Below are 19,827 nucleotides of genomic sequence, written 5' to 3'. Positions count from 1 at the left end.
TCCTGAGAGGACCTTGGAGACGGCGTCTAACACAAGCAGATGGACAGGGACTTCACGAAAGGAAACGGGGACGCGCTCCAGAATAGGTTAGGGACAGACAGAATAAGTTAGGGACAGAGGGACAGACAGAGTAGGTTAGGGACAGAATAGGTTAGGGACAGACAGAGTTGGTTAGGGACAGAATAGGTTAGGGACAGACAGAGTAGGTTAGGGACATAGTAGGTTAGGGACAGACAGAGTAGGTTAAGGACAGACAGAGTAGGTTAGGGACAGACAGAGTAGGTTAGGGACAGACAGAGTAGGTTAGGGACAGAGTAGGTTAGGGATAGAGTAGGTTAGGGACAGACAGAGTAGGTTAAGGACAGAGTAGGTTAGGGACAGACAGAGTAGGTTAAGGACAGAGTAGGTTAGGGACAGAGTAGGTTAGGGACAGACAGAGTAGGTTAAGGACAGAGTAGGTTAGGGACAGAGTAGGTTAGGGACAGACAGAGTAGGTTAAGGACAGAGTAGGTTAAGGACAGAGTAGGTTAGGGACAGAGTAGGTTAGGGACAGACAGAGTAGGTTAAGGACAGAGTAGGTTAGGGACAGACATAGTAGGTTAAGGACAGAGTAGGTTAGGGACAGACAGAGTAGGTTAAGGACAGAGTAGGTTAGGGACAGAGTAGGTTAGGGACAGACAGAGTAGGTTAGGGACAGACATAGTAGGTTAAGGACAGACAGAGTAGGTTAGGGACAGACAGAGTAGGTTAAGGACAGAGTAGGTTAGGGACAGACAGAGTAGGTTAAGGACAGAGTAGGTTAGGGACAGACAGAGTAGGTTAGGGACAGACAGAGTAGGTTAAGGACAGAGTAGGTTAGGGACAGACAGAGTAGGTTAGGGACAGACAGAGTAGGTTAAGGACAGAGTAGGTTAGGGACAGACAGAGTAGGTTAAGGACAGACAGAGTAGGTTAGGGACAGAGTAGGTTAGGGACAGACAGAGTAGGTTAGGGACAGAGTAGGTTAGGGACAGAGTAGGTTAGGGACAGAGTAGGTTAAGGACAGACAGAGTAGGTTAAGGACAGACAGAGTAGGTTAGGGACAGACAGAGTAGGTTAGGGACAGACAGAGTAGGTTAGGGACAGACAGAGTAGGTTAGGGACATAGTAGGTTAGGGACAGACAGAGTAGGTTAAGGACAGACAGAGTAGGTTAGGGACAGACAGAGTAGGTTAGGGACAGACAGAGTAGGTTGGGGACATAGTAGGTTAGGACAGAGTAGGTTAGGGACAGAGTAGGTTAGGGACAGAGTAGGTTAGGGACAGACAGAGTAGGTTAAGGACAGACAGAGTAGGTTAAGGACAGACAGAGTAGGTTAAGGACAGACATTGTAGGTTTAGGACAGAATAGGTTAGGGACAGAGTAGGTTAGGGACAGAGTAGGTTAGGGACAGAGTAGGTTAAGGACAGACAGAGTAGGTTAAGGACAGACAGAGTAGGTTAAGGTTTAACCATCAGAGACCCACAGGTTTAACCATCAGGGGTAAAACGTTATTAATCGTCTCTGCCGCAGCCCGATGATCCTAAATGTTCCCTGGCATCATTACAGGCGTAATCCCTCCCTGCCTCTCCTCCAGCACATCACTGTGACGGCTCGTCATGACAACAACACACTGCAGGGATCCTAGCGGAGTTGGATTACAACCCTGGAAGATAACATTCTGCATTGCGCTGGGGGAATGTAAAAAAAAAAGGAGCCACGACCCTTATCAGATCCCCCCGCCTGGGTCGCCCTGACAACCTCTGGGCCAATAACACACCTCTGACAGCATGTACATGACAGCCGGCTAACAACAACAAGACTGCCACGCTACTCTATCCCAGACCGGATTAATCTATAGCCTATCTATCTCCAGGTGGTTGGAGTGATGACAGTTCATAGCATGAGAGACACTCCACTCTGGCATCTACCTACCTTCCCCCCCCCTACCCAACATGATCACTACTGAGGCACAGTACAGTATACGGTCTCACTGGCCAACTATAAGCACCCCCCCCCCCCTCCCCCCCACGCGTCAGGTCACACATTAAATAACCTGTGGGCGGGAGGGGCCACTTGATAGCGGGGTCCATCTAAGCCAGTTAACTCCTGCTGTTATAATTAACCCCTTAATGAAGTCCCTTTATGATGGAAACTAAACTCTCTTTCCTCCCAATCTGCCCCCCTCTGCCCCCCCCCCCACACACACACCCACACTACAATACAGCCACACTACACCACTACACACTATACTACACTACATACAATACAGACGCTAGTCACACTACACTAATACACACTATACTACACTACTGCACTACAATACAGACACTACAGTCACACTACTAAAGTCACACTACACCACCACTAGTGACACTAATACACCCCTAAAGTCACACTACACCACTACACTACATCACAACACCACTAGTGACACTAATACACTACTACAGTCACACTACACCCCATCACAACACCACTAGTGACACTAATACACCCCTAAAGTCACACTACACCACTACACCACATCACAACACCACTAGTGACACTAATACACTACTACAGTCACACTACACCACTACACCACATCACAACACCACTAGTGACACTAACACACTCCTACAGTCACACTCCACCGCTGGTCTCTCTCTCAGTGCTAGCCTCCTGGTCGACACACACGCCGCTCGTCAGAACAAGGTGATTTAGAAACCAAATATGACAGACGCCTCCTTCATGATTCTGTTCCTCCGCTCCTCTCCTCCCTCCCCCCCCTCCCTCCGCTCCTCTCCTCCCTCCCCGCGGCACGGAGGCCCCCCGCGGCCCGAGACAGAACACAGAGTGACCTACGCACCGCCATGAAACAGATCTGAATCAGAGCATGACAGAAAGACAGACAATGGGGGCGGGGGAGGGGAGAGAGGGGGGGGGGGGGGGAGAAAGTGAGCGGAAGAGAGGAGAGAAAGGAGGGGAGAGAGAGAGAAGACAGAGAGGGGGGAGTGAGCAGAGACGTGGGGAAGAGAGGAGAGAAAGAGGGACAGGGGGGGAGCGGAAGAGCGAGGGGCGGAGAGAGAGGGGGAGAGATAGAGAAAGATAGAGAGAGAGAAAGATAGAGAGAGAGAGAGATAGAGAGAGCGAGAGAGCTCTCTGCAGATAGAGTGTCTGAATGTTGACAATACTGCTCTATAGTCCATTAACTCTGAACCAGAAGGACGTTCATTGTACTCCAGAGGCGTCTGCTCTTACCTTTCCTCGCCAGTCGGAGACACTGCGTTTTGGTTTCCTGCGAACGACAAACAGAAACGCGATGTTAAAAAACACGTATGTAGATGTAGTATGAGATCGGCCCAGAAGATCACCGGCGCCCCCCTCCCCTCTCTGGAAGAGCTGTACAACACACGCTGCCTCAGGAAGGCCTCCAAGATCTCCAGAGACCCATCCCACCCTGGGTACGAACACTTTGCTCGGCTGCCCTCGAACAGGCGGTTCAGGACCATGTTTGCAAGGACAAACAGACTGAAGCTCAGCTTCTACCCCAGGGCCATTCAGGCCCTGAACACAGCAAAGACCTAGGTTCTAGGCCAAGGACAATCTAGACAAATTGATGGCAGCTACTAGATTGAAATCAAGTGGAATGGAATGGAATGGAATGGACTTTATTTGTCATTGCTACAGTACAGGTACCAAACAACAAAATTTAGGAGGGGTGGCTCCCCTGGTGTTAGGAAAGGGAAAAAAAACACATTTAGAAAAAGAATAAAATCACAAGAAGGTAAGGAGCTGGTTTACATAAATAAAGGCTATGTACACAATCCACTGTACTATACTGCACAGATAGTCAACTAGGGTTGTCATATTGCACAAAAGTACTTGTTCACGTTATTTTAAAGTGTCACAGTTTGCAGGCTTGAAATGTACATGTTTGTGCCTCAGCACTAGCTGCCATACAATCCGTCCGGACTGTCCTGGGCCCAGAACTTAGGCCTTTGCTGTGTTCAGGGCCCTGACGGCCCTGTGGTAGAAGCAGTTCTTCAGTGTGTTTGTCTTAGCGGCCGGGGTCCTGTACCTCCTTTTCGAGGGCAGCCTGATAAAGTGTACGTGCCCAGGGTGGGTCGGGTCCCTGGAGATCTTGGAGGCCTTCCTGAGACAGCGTGTGTTGTACAGCTCTTCCAGAGAGGGGAGGGGGGCGCCGGTGATCTTCTGTGCTGTTCTCACGACTCTCTGTAGCGCGTTTCTCTCCGCTGTTGTGCAGCTGTAGAACCAGTTGCAGATGCTGTAGGTGAGGATGCTCTCCACTGCGCCGTGGTAGAAGGCCACCAGTATCTCCTGCTTGTTGTGTTCTTTCCTGAGGCATCTCAGGGTGTATAGCCGCTGTTGTGCCCTCTTGATGTTGCCTTTTGTGTTGTCCTTCCAGGCCAGGTCATCCCGCATGTGATGTCCCAGGAATCGGAGGGTTGAGACTCTCTCCACGCTCTCTCCGTCGATGAGCAGGGGCTGGATCTCGGACTTTTTCCTCCTGAAGTCTACGATGAATTCCTGGGTCTTTGACTTGTTTAGCAGCAGGTTGTTAACCTTGCACAGCTTGCTCAGTTGCTCTACCTCATCCCTGTACGCCGCCTCCCCCCCCCCCCCCGAGATACATCCCACCACGGTGGTGTCGTCTGCAAACTTTACGATGTAGTTGCTGGGGTGGACGGGGGTGAAGTCGTGGGTGTAGAGGTTGTAGAGGATGGGGCTTAGCATGCAGCCCTGGGGGGACCCAGTGCTGAGGCTGAGGGCTGTGGAGGTGTGGGGGCCCACCCGCACCCTCTGGGGGCGGTCGGTCAGGAAGTCCTTGATCCACGCACATATAGAGTGTGATAGACCCAGGTCTAGTAGTTTGGTCACTAGCCTGTCTGGGAGGATGGTGTTGAAGGCGGAGCTGAAGTCCACGAAGAGCAGTCTCGCGTAGCTGTTTCCCCTCTCCAGGTGGGATAGAGTGGCGTGGAGAGTCGTCGCTATGGCGTCCTCTGTGGACCTGTGGGCTCTGTAGGCGAACTGGTATGGATCCAGGTTGGGCGGGAGGCGTGTGAGTATGTGGGCCCGGACTAGTTTCTCGAAGCACTTCATGATGATTGGTGTGAGTGCCACCGGGCGGTAGTCGTTTAGGCAGCTCACCGTGCTTTTCTTCGGGACTGGGATGATAGTTGAGGTTTTCAGGCAGGGTGGGACGGTGGCCTGGGACAGGGACTGGTTAAAGATGTTGGTGAAAACCCCGGCCAGCTGGTCGGCGCAGTCTCTCAGCACCCGTCCCAGAACGCCATCCGGCCCCGAGGCTTTCCTGGGGTCCACCGCCTTCAGTACGCGTCTCACCTCATGCTCTGTGAGGGTGAGGCAGCTGAGAGCTGGAGAGAGTGGTGTTTGTGTTGCGGTTACCTCCGTTCGCCCCTCATCGAACCGGGCGTAGAAGGTGTTCAGCTTTCCCGCCAGCAGGGGGTCGTCCTCTGCGGCTGTGAGCCTGTTGGCTCTGAAGTTTGTCATCTGCTGAACCCCCTGCCACATCCGCCTGGAGTCGTTGCTCAGGAGGCATTCCTCAATCTTCTCTCTGTGCTCTGCCTTGGCCGCTTTGATGCCGCGCTTTAGGTTGGCTCTGGTGGAGCTGTACAGCGGTGTGCTCTTCCCTGCGAAGAAGGCGTTGTCCCTCTCGTTGATCAGTTTTTGGACCTTCCCAGTCATCCATGGCTTCGTGTTGGGGTAGACCCGGACCCGTTTGTCCACGGTGACTGAGTTGGTGCAGTTCACTATGTGGTTCAGAACCGACGACGTGTACTGTTCCAGGTCCTCATGCTCATATTCCTGCCATAGGGTGTCATTTAGGCAGATCTGCAGTGGAGCGGACCCTTCTGGCCAGGTTCTGACAGTCTTAGTGGTGATGGGAGCACTTTTCCCCATTGTAGTGTATGCAGGAATCAGGAGGATTGACACATGGTCAGACATGCCTAGATGAGCTAGCGGACTAGCCTTGTAAGCACGTTTGATGTTGGTGTATACCTTATCCAGTGTTTTTTCTCCTCTTGTTGCACATTTCACATGCTGATAGAACTTGGGTAGTACTGCCTTCAGGTCGACATGATTAAAGTCCCCCGCTATGATGTGAATAGCCTGTGGATCAGTGCTTTGTTGGCCACTGATGACTTCATAAGTGTATTACACTTCAAGTATTACACTTCAAGTGTAATACTGAAACACAACTGTGTACATTTCAAACCTGCAAACTGCGACACTTTAAATGAATGTGCAATAACACTATGTGCAATATGACAACCCTAGGGTACATAAGGTTCAGAGAATAGGAAATGTTAGAATAGGTATAGCATAGCATAGAGTACAGCACAGTGTTTTATTTGTATAATATAGTGGATAGTGTACATAGCCTTTATTTATGTAAACCAGCTCTTTTCCCTTCTTGTTTTTCATTTTTTTTCCCCTAGCACCAGGGGAGCCCCCCCTCCCAAATTTCGTTGTTTGGTACCTGTACTATATCAATGACAATAAAGACCATTCATTCATGTACGAGACAGGAAATGCAATGCGACCAACCAAAAGGAGGCTGTCGATGAACAGGATGTCAGCGATGACAGGTTGAGGTCAGTGCGAGCCGACGCCACACAACAGACCGCTGGGGAGCAGATGAAGGAAAATGAGAGGTAGCCATTCGGTTGTTAAGTCTGACGTCAAACGTGACGTTTAGCAATTTCCGGGTCCAAAACATAAATTCCCTGCACCAGAGTACCAGTGTACTACAGCGGTAGAATGACAGTTCAATCGTTTTTTAGACTCGGATCTATTCATACAACAAGGGACACAGGACTTTCCTGTTTTCCCCATATTGTCAGGGTCTTTGAGCCTCGTAAAAGTGCTATACAAATATAATTTATTATTATTATTACTGCGACATTTCGAAGAGAGCGCCTCAGCCAACGTTGGACCCGGAAACACGTCATGACTTAACAACCGAATTGGTTGCCGGGGTGCGAGTCCTCAGAAGCCATTGGCCGACAGGATGCAACTCCTCAACAGCCATTGGCCGAGAGATCTGTGAACCCCCCCCCCCCCCCGCCACCCTGCCCCCCACCAGAGGCGGATTTAGGATTGTAGGAGATCCGGGGCTTAGCCCAGAGGGAGAATATAATGTGCGCGCGGAGCGCGCCGGAAAAATTTGCCTTCAACCTTCAACTTACCACCACCTTAAAGCGGACAAAAGGCTGTATTACAAAATAGACAGTAAACACACACACACACGTCAGTCACCATCATTTATATTTGTATAGAATTACAGAATTGATGGGCTGAGGCTAGTTATGTTACAGTATGTATATCAGGGCAGACTCTGGGCTCACCACTTATATTGTATTGATTGTCTTGTCCTGTGTTATATGACGATATATTACATGTATTGTTGGCCTGTGTATAGTACTGTGAAATCAAATCCCCCCTGGGACATTAAACAAACTTAGTTAGTTAGCGTTACATCTTAGGATAGATTTGAGTCATGTTCTGTATACATACATACTACCATAAGGGCATACTTAATGTGGTTACTTCATGTTTACTAGCTGTAACATTAACGTTACATCATTCTTTTTCACTTGTTACTCAGTCAACCAGAGTGCAGATATCAAAGACTATCAGCCTGTTATTCACTTTATTTGTATAAGTATTATCCTTTGTTTGATTTCTTACCATGTACCGTAACAGTACCTTGCTATGTTTCATTTTCATTATAAACATAACGTTATGTTATGATAGCCAGCTAGCATTAGCAAACCGGAAAAGTAGTGTCAGTGAGTCAGTCACCTTTCTAATAAGATTCACAAACCTGAAACATCATCTATGTCATCACTGCTGGTGATGTCATTGTTGTCAGCTGCTGATACTGCTGCTGCAACAGTTCTTGGCGCTTGTTTTGTTGAAAAAAACTTTGGGATATCCATGCTTACAAAGTCAGGCACTGATTGAGATCACGTCTTCTTCAGGGCAAGGCAGGCTACGCAGTACGCAGGCTAATGTCGCGCAGCTGCTGCCTCTCTGTTGGACTCCGGTACTGCACGTTACTCACGAGAGTTTTTTTTTTTTTTTTTTTTTTTAAAGTAAAACATTCGGGGCTTTTCAGAAAACATCCGGGGCTTGAGCCCAAGTAGCCACCCCCTAGCGCCGCCCCTGCCCCCCACCAAACCAATCCCTCCCTTCCTCACCTTCTCCACGCTGCTGACCGCCTGGAAGTAGATATTGTAGTTCTTCCGGGGCGCCAGTGGAGGGTTCCAGAAGCCGGCGTAGGTCTTGTTGTCTCCCACGGTGAACGGCGTGGGCTCCGGAAGGTTCCCCGGGGGGAGCTCCGCCGCGTAGTAGTACGGCTGGCTGCCACTGGAGGCGCTGTGGAAGGAGACGGGGACCTGGTAGCAGTCCACAGAGCCCGCCTCCCGCCGCGTGCGGTGGGGGTTCACCTCCTCCACCACGATCTGGTACGCACTGCGGACGACATGGCCGTCACCGTCAGTCAAGCGGCCAATCGGATCAGTCTAACAGGCTAGCACACAGTCTAACAGGCTAGCACACAGTCTAACAGGCTAGCACACAGTCTAACAGGCTAGCACACAGGCTAACAGGCTAGCACACAGTCTAACAGGCTAGCACACAGTCTAACAGGCTAGCACACAGTCTAACATGCTAGCACACAGTCTAACAGGCTACCACACAGGCTAACAGGCTAGCACACAGTCTAACAGGCTAGCACACAGTCAAACAGGAAAGGAGACCCTCAAGACCCTGATCTATCTGACGCCCCCCCCCCCCCCCCCCATAAGACCCTGATCTATCAGGCCTTTAGGAGGTGACAATTAATAACATGAAGAGATCTGTGGCGTATATATAGTATATAGTATAGACTACCGTATGGACTATAGTATAGTATATAGTATATAGTATAGAGTATAGACTACCGTGTGGACTATAGTATAGTATATAGTATAGAGCAGGGGTCGGCAATAGGCGGCCCGTGGGCCATTGCTGGCCCGTCACCAATAATATTTGGCCCAGCAGATTATTTTGAGAATCCACTTTTTTTTTTTTTTTTTTTACAATATCGGACCGACAGTCCCACACCACGCCTATAATGTCCGAATAGAGAATCGACCTCCACCTGAATAATGCGTATTGTACTTTTATTCATGTTGAGAGTGAATGACACAGGGACAGACAATCAGGCAGCGAAGCGCACTGACGCTGAACCCCTCAGAGTGAATCATAAGTAGGTGGACAAGGCGTGGTGCTGAAATAGCGTGTGTGGTTTGAAAAAAATAACATTAGCTCATTAAATCATTCAAACGTAATGTTTACGTATGTGACTGCAACACACATATGAACAGTAACAAAGCAAATTCTGTTTAATTTTCTGAAAAACATTGACAACAAAATCGGCGCAAAAGTGGTGGTAGGCCTATGCTCCTGAAACGACAGAGCAAACGCGCTATTAGGGATAATAAGTACAATGAGCCATAAGCCATTCATTCAAAATATACAAAATACAATTAGGTTATTAAATACAATAACGACAGGCTTGGTACTCACGTAATGTGAAAAGTGGCATCTCCCATCGGTCAGTATTTGCTTGATATCTGGTGATATTGACGTCACTTTAATCCGCGGTTGTTTTGAAAACTAATAATATTCTTGATTTGATTATTGATAATAGTGATAACTTGAGTGTTTTCAAAGGGACATTTAGGCAGGTTTGTAATAACGGACACTGTATTTCAAATTAATTAGAGAGAGTCTCAACTATCGCAACTCTATAGTTTATGCACCGCCGCAACCTTCTTTCTACGATGCAACGATCTCCTGTAAGGGGTTCAGAGCTGTCTGGAGTTCCTCCTGGATTGACACAAAACTTTACTGAGGAGATTTCTGGACTAATTTGACAGTCCCACTATGCTTTCATACTCAGTGATTACTAATTAATAAGACCATTATGATAACGACATGGATCCATGTTGAGATGTCCGCGAAACATGCAGAGATTGTTTGTTATTTGAAGGGTATACCGCCATCCGCAGGCAGTTTATTTTTATTTTTTATGCATCAATCGATTCCTCTCGTGCGTCTTTATCACATTCGTTGACGAAAAGGACGACTCGCATGTATAGAAAGGGAACATTGTGAGCACGGAAAATGAGTCTCACAACGGCTTTGCATTGATGAAACCAGGTAGGATATATAGTTTGCTGTCCATTCCTCTTTAAACGCCCTGTTTTCACTGTCAACTTTCCTCTTTAGACCTTTGGAGAGTGACATGATGTTTCTCTTAATAGCAGGTTAAATGTTTAGCTAACTTCACCCGACACGCAAACAACCAATCCAATAATAATGTGACCTTGTCTGGGAGGAGGGGGGAATAATTATCTGAATAAAACTATGTTAAATAATTATTAGAATAAGTTAGGCTGCGATACATCGTCAGTCCACACATTTATTATTCAAAACTATGGAAGAGGGTGAAACTACGTTTCAACGTTGTTGAGAATCACAACACAAACTCGCTAGTCAAGCCTAATACTGCAACGTAATGGATTGGACTACTACCTAGTTAACTATAACACTACTTTACATTGTTAGCAGGCTCACAAAACAAGCTATGTTAGTTGACTAGCAATGTGTACAAGTATTAGAACGTGTCACATTTTTTAAACAATCAATTACTTAAATTAGCCTTTGATTATGTTCTGGCCCGCCATCTAGTGGCTCAAAAAAATGTTGGCCCGAGGCCAAACCTAATTGCCGACCCCTGCTATAGACTACCGTATGGACTATAGTATAGTATATAGTATAGAGTATAGACTAGCGTATGGACTATAATATAGTATATAGTATAGTATATAGTATAGAGTATAGACTAGCGTATGGACAATAGTATAGTATAGAGTATAGAGTATAGACTACCGTACGGCCCGAGTGAGGTTGTGTGTGTGGTTGTGTGAGGTTGTGTGTGATTGTGTGTGGTTGAGTGAGGTTGTGTGTGGTGTTGTGTGTGGTTGTGTGAGGTTGTGTGTGGTCCACTGCGGCACACGACCAGACCCAGTGTGACACCCATGGCCTAGAGGAACCAGGTCAGCTCCCATTCACACAGACTCACTGCACACACACACAAAGTACCCTTATATATATATAGACACACACACACACACACACACACACGCACACACAGCCCCTCAGGCTGTTTGTTAACGGGGCAAGACATGCATGCTACAGTGCCAGTTATTAAAACACAGCGTGAGCCCCTTCACACACTGGGTTGACCCCACGCTTCCCCTCCTCCGCTTCACACCCAGCCAGCTACACGCCTCCCCATCTCCCCTCCTCCCCGCCTCCGCCTCACACCCAGCGAGCCTCACGCCTGCATGTCTTTCCGCTTCCCTAGCTCTCAGCATCCTCCAAGACTTGTTCCACTCGAGCAACACCCCCCCCCCCCCCCCCCCCACCCCCACACACACACACACAGTAATGACTGCCAGGGGCGCCTCTCGGTCTCAGTCTCTATCTCCGCCTCCACCTCCCCCCATACATCCATGCCCCTAATACGTGCCCTCCCTACCCCTCCTCCTCCTACCCCTCCTCTTCCTTCTACAACATCACTTTCTGTTTTTAGTCTAGGATATTGTGGGTGGAGTCTAGGATAGTGTGGGTGGAGTCTAGGATATTGTGGGTGGAGTCTAGGATATTGTGGGTGGAGTCTAGGATATTGTGGGTGGAGTCTAGGATATTGTGGGTGGTGTCTAGCGTATTGTGGGTGGAGTCTAGGATATTGTGGGTGGAGTCTAGGATAGTGTGGGTGGAGTCTAGGATAGTGTGGGTGGAGTCTAGGATATTGTGGGTGGAGTCTATGATATCGTGGGTGGAGTTTAGGATAGTGTGGGTGGTATCTAGGATAGTGTGGGTGGAGTCTAGGATATTGTGGGTGGAGTATAGCGTATTGTGGGTGGAGTCTAGGATATTATGGGTGGAGTCTAGGATAGTGTGGGTGAAGTCTAGGATATTGTGGATGGAGTCTAGGATATTGTGGGTGGAGTCTAGGATATTGTGGGTAGAGTTTAGAATAGTGTGGGTGGTGTCTAGGATAGTGTGGGTGGTGTCTAGGATATTGTGGGTGGAGTCTAGGATATTGTGGGTGGAGTCTAGGATAGTGTGGGTGGAGTCTATGATATTGTGGGTGGTATCTATGATATTGTGGGTGGAGTCTAGGATATTGTGGGTGGAGTCTAAGATATTGTGGGTGGAGTCTATGATATTGTGGGTGGAGTGTAGGATATTGTGGGTGGAGTCTAGGATATTGTGGGTGGAGTCTAGGATGCTGTGGGTGGAGTCTAGGATATTGTGGGTGGAGTCTAGGATAGTGTGGGTGGAGTCTAGGATATTGTGGGTGGAGTCTAGGATATTGTGGGGGGTGTCTAGCGTATTGTGGGTGGAGTCTAGGATATTGTGGGTGGAGTCTAGGATAGTGTGGGTGGAGTCTAGGATATTGTGGGTGGAGTCTAGGATAATGTGGGTGGAGTCTAGGACATTGTGGGTGGTGTCTAGGATATTGTGGGTGGAGTGTAGGATATTGTGGGTGGAGTCTAGGATATTGTGGGTGGAGTCTAGGATATTGTGGGTGGAGTCTAGGATATTGTGGGGGGTGTCTAGCGTATTGTGGGTGGAGTCTAGGATATTGTGGGTGGAGTCTAGGATAGTGTGGGTGGAGTCTAGGATATTGTGGGTGGAGTCTAGGATAATGTGGGTGGAGTCTAGGACATTGTGGGTGGTGTCTAGGATATTGTGGGTGGAGTCTAGGATATTGTGGGTGGAGTTTAGGATAGTGTGGGTGGTGTCTAGGATAGTGTGGGTGGAGTCTAGGATATTGTGGGTGGAGTCTAGGGTATTGTGGGTGGAGTTTAGGATAGTGTGGGTGGTGTCTAGGATAGTGTGGGTGGAGTCTAGGATATTGTGGGTGGAGTCTAGGGTATTGTGGGTGGAGTCTAGGATATTGTGGGTGGAGTCTAGGATATAGTGGCTGGTGTTCCTGAACATAGGACATGATCCTGGGTGCGACTGGTGAACTTGCAAAGTTTTAAAGTACCCACTCGATATAATAAACAACATTTTAACGATCACTAAATACTTGTGATAATGACTTGTAAACATGCTTTTCATACGTTTTTTAAAACTTTGGTTTTAGGACGTGTTCAAAAGCAAGGACTGTGTGTTCATCTAGTTATGTGTAGTTATGTGTTTTTAGCATGTGGATGTTTTCTCAGCATGTTGTGATGTTAGTAAAATACAGTTTAGACCTTCGTAGCGATGTGCTTTGTTAGCCGCTAACTGTTAGCAGCGTTTGTAGCTGTGGCTGCGTTTAGAGTCACTTTTCTCCCTTCAGTGTTTGAGGTGTACCAACATTCAAATACGCCTGTCGTGTTCAATATTTCTCTGATTTCAATGTATGACACATCATTTGAAAGCTTACAATATGTCGTTTAAACACATGGAAAAAACTGGAAAATGATTTTGGCTACTGGTTGCACTTTTCACCAGCAGCTGTCACGTCATGACGGGAAAAACCTCAACGAGTACGTAACAATGAACTGCTTCTACTGTGTGTGTGTGTGTGTGTGTGTGTGTGTGTGTGTGTGTAAAAAGAGCGTGCTTGTGAGGAAGAGAGGCAGTCAGATGGTTTGTATTCAGGACTGCTACCACTTTCACCACTCCCCCCCCCCCCCCCCCCCCCTCCCCCCAACACATACACATCCTCTCCCCCAACCCCGCCTCCCCACTCCAGCCCATAACGGCTTATTTAGTGGCTCTGACAGCTGGGACTCATCTCCCGATCTCTTTTATGACGTGAAGTACCTTCCAATTTCCGTACCCTGTCCGGCCGTGATAGGCCGACAGGAAATGAAGCCACGGCCCTGAGAATGGGCAGATCTAATGGAGATCGCCACGGCAACAGCCATGGTCCCGAATACCTAAACGTCCCCTTGGAGCTCCGTAGAGAGAGAGAGAGAGAGAGAGTGAGAGGCCTACGCTGCCCAGATACCCAACACTGAGGAACACTCGACGTTGTAGGGTTATAAGATATTTACTGTGTTATTACCCTGGTAAGTGCTATGGAACAACGCTAATCGCTACATAGCACTTATAGCTAAAATGCTAGCTTTTAACTAGTTTCAACCCTGACCCTAACCGTACACCAGAACCAAGGCAGAGCAAAGGGCTACCTTAGACCGGTGTGGTATATTAGGAAAGAGTGCCGCTTATGAGCTTCAAATAGTTCCTCATATCCTCTACATGTCTTCTTCTTTGGTGCCACACTTCCTGAAACAACACTTAAAGGTACTTAAAGGTCCCATATTATGAAAAAGTAACTTTTTCGGTGCTTAGGGTTAGGTAGGGTTGCCACCCGTCCCTTAAAATACGGAATCGTTCTGTATCTGACAGTTAAAAGATGCGTCCCGTTTTTTTTCTTCTTTTTTTCTTTTATTTGTTTTTCAGATGTTATCCCTTTTTCACCCAATTTGGTATCCAATTGAACCCAACCTAGCATCCAATTATCCCCTGCCTATTGCGAAGGATCCGCCGCACGACCCCGTGGCCGGCAGTCCCAGAAGAGGCCGCCAGGCAGACTAGCTGACTGGCTCCTCGAGCCCAGCACCTGTTATTCCGGCACCCCGGGGGCGCTGTTGCGCGACGGATCCTTGTCCGGAAATACTCCTATACCGCCCTCGGGAGCGGCCGCCCAATATGCCGCTCCCCGTGTGTGCCCCAGCCATATCCGGATCTGGCGAGCTGGGATTCGATCCCAGTCGCCGGTGGGCAGCTTGCACTAGTGGCCAGTGCTTAGACCGCTACACCACCGCGGGGCTCGTTTTGAACCAATACGGAACGCTGTTTGTTCCGTATTTTCAATCCACCCGCATTGCGTGATTCCTCCAATATATCATACAGAGCTGCCAAGTCTTTTATTTTGAAATTCCTTTAAATAAAGCTACCGGACACGATTTTCGTGGCATCCTTCTTGTATACAAATAATTGTGTGGGAGAGAGGGGCCGCCGCTGCCAAAACGTGCACAGTTTTGGGTCGCTCCACCGCCAAAAAATCTCACTCCAAACTTTTGGTGAAAGGCAGCCCTTAAGGCTTTATTGAAACGATGTTTAACTTATGATTTACTAGCACTGGCGCCCCCACCCGCCCTTGGGCCCGTGGTGGTCGTGGTCCCGAGGAGCGGGGCCCCTACTGCGAGGGGTGTCCCTTATTTCTCTGACTGAAAGGTGGCAACCCTAGGGTTAGGTGCTGTACCGTTTTGGTCTCTGATGACCATACTAACACAGAAACTGTGAAATACAGCAATTTGGTAAATCTTTTGCGGGCTGCATATTTCGGAAAATGAAATGCAATTTGCGATTCAACAAGCCGTTCGGTTTGGCTGCCCCCCGCCCACGTAGGGTGGGCTTCCATGGGCTGTGTGTTGAACATTTCCCCCGCCGTGCATTCTTACATTCGAAGGGAAACTCGTCTTTTTCATTTAAATGGTTTTGGATTTGGGGTTTTGGGGATGGGGAACACAGGGATGTTTGGCTTTTAATTTTCTTCCCTCGGGAAGCGTTTTTTCCTGCTACCCAGAGAATCTGCAGAAAACCAATGATGGCTTCCCGGTCTGTGTGTATCCGCATGTCACTTTCGAAGGCGAGATCCGATCGTTACCATTCAAATGGTTTTGCATTCCTTGTTTTGTGGGGACCGCTGGGATATGTTTTTTTATTTTATTCCCCCAGGAACCGTGTGTTTTTTCACCTCGTTGCCACACAGCAAACCGCTTCCCAACCCGTGAAACAGCCCTGAAACAGCCCGTCCAGAAAATGACAAACAGAAACGTTTAGAGGCACACTGGAATCTGGAAAAATCTGAGTGGTATTTTCAGCAAAAAACTTCAATAACATGTTGGGGGCCCCAGAGACCTACATGGAAATAGGTAATATAATATATAACATAATAGGTGTCCTTCCTTTAAGACTAGAAACGAGCCAGTGATTGGACCATTAACCTGTCAGGCAGTAATCTAGCCAGTGATCGGACGATTGACCTGTCAGTCAAAAGTCTAGCCCGTGATGGGACCCCTCACCTGATTGGAGCTCCTTTGGCCTGGGCGGGCTTCAGGAGGACCGTGATGGTGGTCGCTGTCTCGTTCAGAAACGCCTCCGAACCATCATACTCCTCCAGGGTCGGAGCTGCAGACACACACACACACAGATAGACTCATATTAATGCATGGAAGTATATTGGACAGATGCACTCACAGAGTAGATATGGAAGCATACACAAAACAGATAGTCCAGGGAGGGGTGGAGAGGAGAGAGAGGGGGTAGGAGAAGGAGGGGAGGGAAAGAGAGAGAGAGAGAGGGGAAAGAGAAGGAGAGGGTAGAAGGAGGAGGGTGGAGAGAGAAGGAGGAGAGAAAGTGGAGACTGAGGGTAATTGTTAGTAATGTGGTACAGCGTGCTGGGAACGGTAGTTCACTAGAATACCTCTCTCTCTCTCTTGCTTTCTCTCTCTCTCTCTCTCTCTCTCTCTCTCTCTCTCTCTTGCTTTCTCTCTCTCTCTCTCCTCAGAATCATCTCCATTTCCTGTGAGTACATCCTGTGTGGCTGACATTACGAGAGGAGGAGGAGGCGCTGGGAGGAGGTGGAAGTGCGTCTGTCCCGTTGTTGGGCCTATTAAGGCCTTTATCAAGAGGCTTTTAGTTCCTCTCTCCCGGGTCAAACTGATTGGTCTGAACGCAGGCGGCCGTCGTCGTAATTACCGGCTAGGTGCTCCGCTGTCGTCTCAACCAGGACAGCGACGACGCGGCGGATAGGAGCGTTAATCACTCCGCAGGAGTTTCAATTGAGCCTCAGAGTGGCGGTCGCCTCAGATGTTTACCTGAGATGTTGGTGGTGACGTTGAGGGTGGTGGCCGGCCCGAAGCCCTTGATGGTGCTGGCCCGGAGGACGAACTGGTAGGTGGTGCCGGGGTGGAGCTGGGAGAAGACGTGGTGGGAGGAGTTCCAGGGCAGCGCCACGATCAGAGGAGGACGCAGGAGCGGCACCGACGGGTCAAACGAGCGCACACCGCTGTAGCTTATCTGATTGGATGAAAGGGGGGACAACGTTCGCATTATTAATGAGCTGTTGATGACAAGTGTTCAGGACCCACCCTCTGGAACTCCCTCCCCATAGTGATCCGCAACGCCCCCACCCTGGACTCTTCAAACTAGCCCTCAAAACACATCTGTTCTCCAAGGCCTTTGGCCCCTAGTCAATGTTTCAGTTTTTGTTTTGTGGTTTTCTGTTTTGTCTGTCCGTTTCATTCCCTTGTAAAGCGTCCTTGGGTTTTTGAAAGGCGCTATATAAATTAAAGCTATTATTATTATTATTATTATTATTATTATTATTATTATTATTATTATTATTATTATTATAGGACACTATGACTGTTTGTCACTAATATTAGTATGTGGTGTTTCATTGACAGCATCTGTGGAGACAACAGGGAGCATAGAGATGGAAATAGTGCCTGTGGGCTTATGCAAACAGACTGCCAATGGCCCCTGGTCATAGCATAGATTACTTTTTCTTATCATGACGGATGGATAGATGATTCACTTACTTAGACTGTGTATTTGTTTTGTTGTAAGTCACTTTGGATAAAGGCGTCTGATAAATGACCAAAAATGTAAATGTAAATAGACCCTAACGTTTAGAGGACACAAAGTGTTCATCACTTCTCGTGTTGTGTTTGTGTACTTTTTAAGGCAGTAGGGGTTTGATGCAAGGTGTGACCAGTGACAATGTTTATTTTACTCATGGTTTTTAACCTGTATCGCTATATGTATTTATTTATTTCAAATAAAATACTAATTTGTCAGCAGAGCTGTGTCCTGCCTTCCTGAAAATGTTGTTCATGTCAGGGGGCATCAACCAGCTTCTTCATATCAGAGGAGAAGGTGATTGATCATGACCTAGTACTGGGTGAGGGTGAGATTATTATAAAATTAATTATAGATTGGTTCTTACCTCATACTGGAGGAGGTTGTGATTGGTTCTTACCTCGTACTGGAGGAGATTGTGATTGGTTCTTACCTCATACTGGAGGAGGTTGTGATTGGTTCTTACCTCGTACTGGGTGAGGATGTGATTGGTTCTTATCTCATACTGGGTGAGGATGTGATTGGTTCTTACCTCATATTGGGTGAGGATGTGATTGGTTCTTACCTCATACTGGGTGAGGATGCCGTTGGGGTCCAGAGGTTCCTTCCAGTAGAGGGAGATCCTGTCCTCAGAGGGTGTGGCCCTGAGGGATCGGCTTGGCACAGGGCCAGGGACTGGATTGGACAGACCCAGGGAGATGGGAGGGGTTATTAACACTATCCATCAATCCATCCATCCATCCATCCATCCATTCATTGACTCTATCTATCTATCTATCTCTCCATCTGAAGGCTCAGGGAAAAGTGGTCATGGGTCATTTAAGAGTTTAGTATCCCCGCAGTCATTCAAAGAAAAGAAAGGCCTAGAATATAGAAGTGGGTCGTGTGTGGTCCGCAGAAACTTGAAACAGACCATCCATCCACCCACCCTCCCACACACACCCGCCCATCCAACCAACCACCCAACCACCCATCCAACCACCCACCCATTCAAACACCCTAACACCCACCCAACCATCCACCCACTCATCCACCCACCCACCCATCCAACCAACCAACCAACCACCCACCCACCCACCCAACCACTGGAGGCTTGGTCAGAGACTGGTTTGAAGACACTCCAGCCAAATCGTGACGTTAGAATTATAAGGTTCTATCTCCATTTTTGTCAGAATTGAGTTTTTTTACATAATCTGATCCCCATTAGGTGTTTATTAATGCCTGTGTGGTGTTATTTTTAAAATGTTGAAATTAGTTAGTAAATACAATAATAATAATAATAATAATATTATAATAATAAAATACAAAGGTTCCATCTCACAAAACATAATGGAAGGTAAAAACTTTGACGGCCAATATCTCTGAACTACCCTAAACGGAGATAGAACCTTATAATTCTAAGCTCACGAATAAGGAACAACCCTATTGATTTAAAGAAAAGAACTCCGCCCCACCGTCCTCGTCGGTCTGGATGACAGTCTCGTCGCTCTCCTTGCGTCCCTCAGGGTTGGTGAGGATCATCTTGAGGCTGACGTTGGTGTTGGGGGGCAGGTTGCCCACCACGTGCCGGGGGGCCTTGGGGTCCATGTCCAGGCAGTCGGCCTTGGTCTGGTTGTTGGCGTTGTGGGTGTAGTGGTAGCAGATGGTCACGTTAAAGGTGTGGCAGCGCGTGATGTTGTACCCCAGGGACTCCCAGTCCACCGCGATGAACCGCGCCTGAGTCTCCGCGATCTTCAGTCTCTTGGGCGTCCGCATGGGCTCTGAGAGAGAGAGGGAGGAGAGAGAGGAGAGAGAGAGAGAGAGAGAGAGAGAGAGAGGGAGGAGAGAGAGAGGGAGGAGAGAGAGAGAGAGGGAGGAGAGAGAGAGAGAGGAGAGAGAGAGAGAGGGAGGAGAGAGAGAGAGAGGGAGGAGAGAGAGAGGGAGGAGAGAGAGGAGAGAGAGGGAGGAGAGAGAGAGGGAGGAGAGAGAGGAGAGAGTGAGAGAGAGGGAGGAGAGAGAGAGGGAGGAGAGAGAGAGGGAGGAGAGAAAGAGGAAGGAGGTTAGATGTGACTCTTTACTGTCAATATG

The 19,827-nt window shown here is 48.3% G+C and overlaps 1 protein-coding gene across 1 annotated transcript in view; it reads right to left on the bottom strand.

The window, feature by feature from the left end:
- Positions 1–19,827, bottom strand: part of ptprk (protein tyrosine phosphatase receptor type K) — a gene marked incomplete at its 5' end in the record, with an annotated part of 225,802 nt that overhangs the window by 31,199 nt on the left and 174,776 nt on the right. Inside the window, 6 exons of the mRNA XM_080533604.1 lie at positions 3,262–3,298; positions 8,250–8,523; positions 16,200–16,305; positions 16,995–17,196; positions 18,326–18,435; positions 19,215–19,520. Coding sequence (XP_080389730.1) covers positions 3,262–3,298; positions 8,250–8,523; positions 16,200–16,305; positions 16,995–17,196; positions 18,326–18,435; positions 19,215–19,520 — 1,035 coding nt within the window. The remainder of the gene's footprint in view (positions 1–3,261; positions 3,299–8,249; positions 8,524–16,199; positions 16,306–16,994; positions 17,197–18,325; positions 18,436–19,214; positions 19,521–19,827) is intronic.

This window comes from Nansenia antarctica, assembly GCF_963989245.1.
Source record: "Nansenia antarctica genome assembly, chromosome: 6".
Lineage (NCBI taxonomy): Eukaryota > Metazoa > Chordata > Actinopteri > Argentiniformes > Microstomatidae > Nansenia > Nansenia antarctica.
The sequence above is the reverse complement of the archived record's forward strand: the minus strand, read 5'-3'. Positions and strand labels throughout refer to the sequence as shown.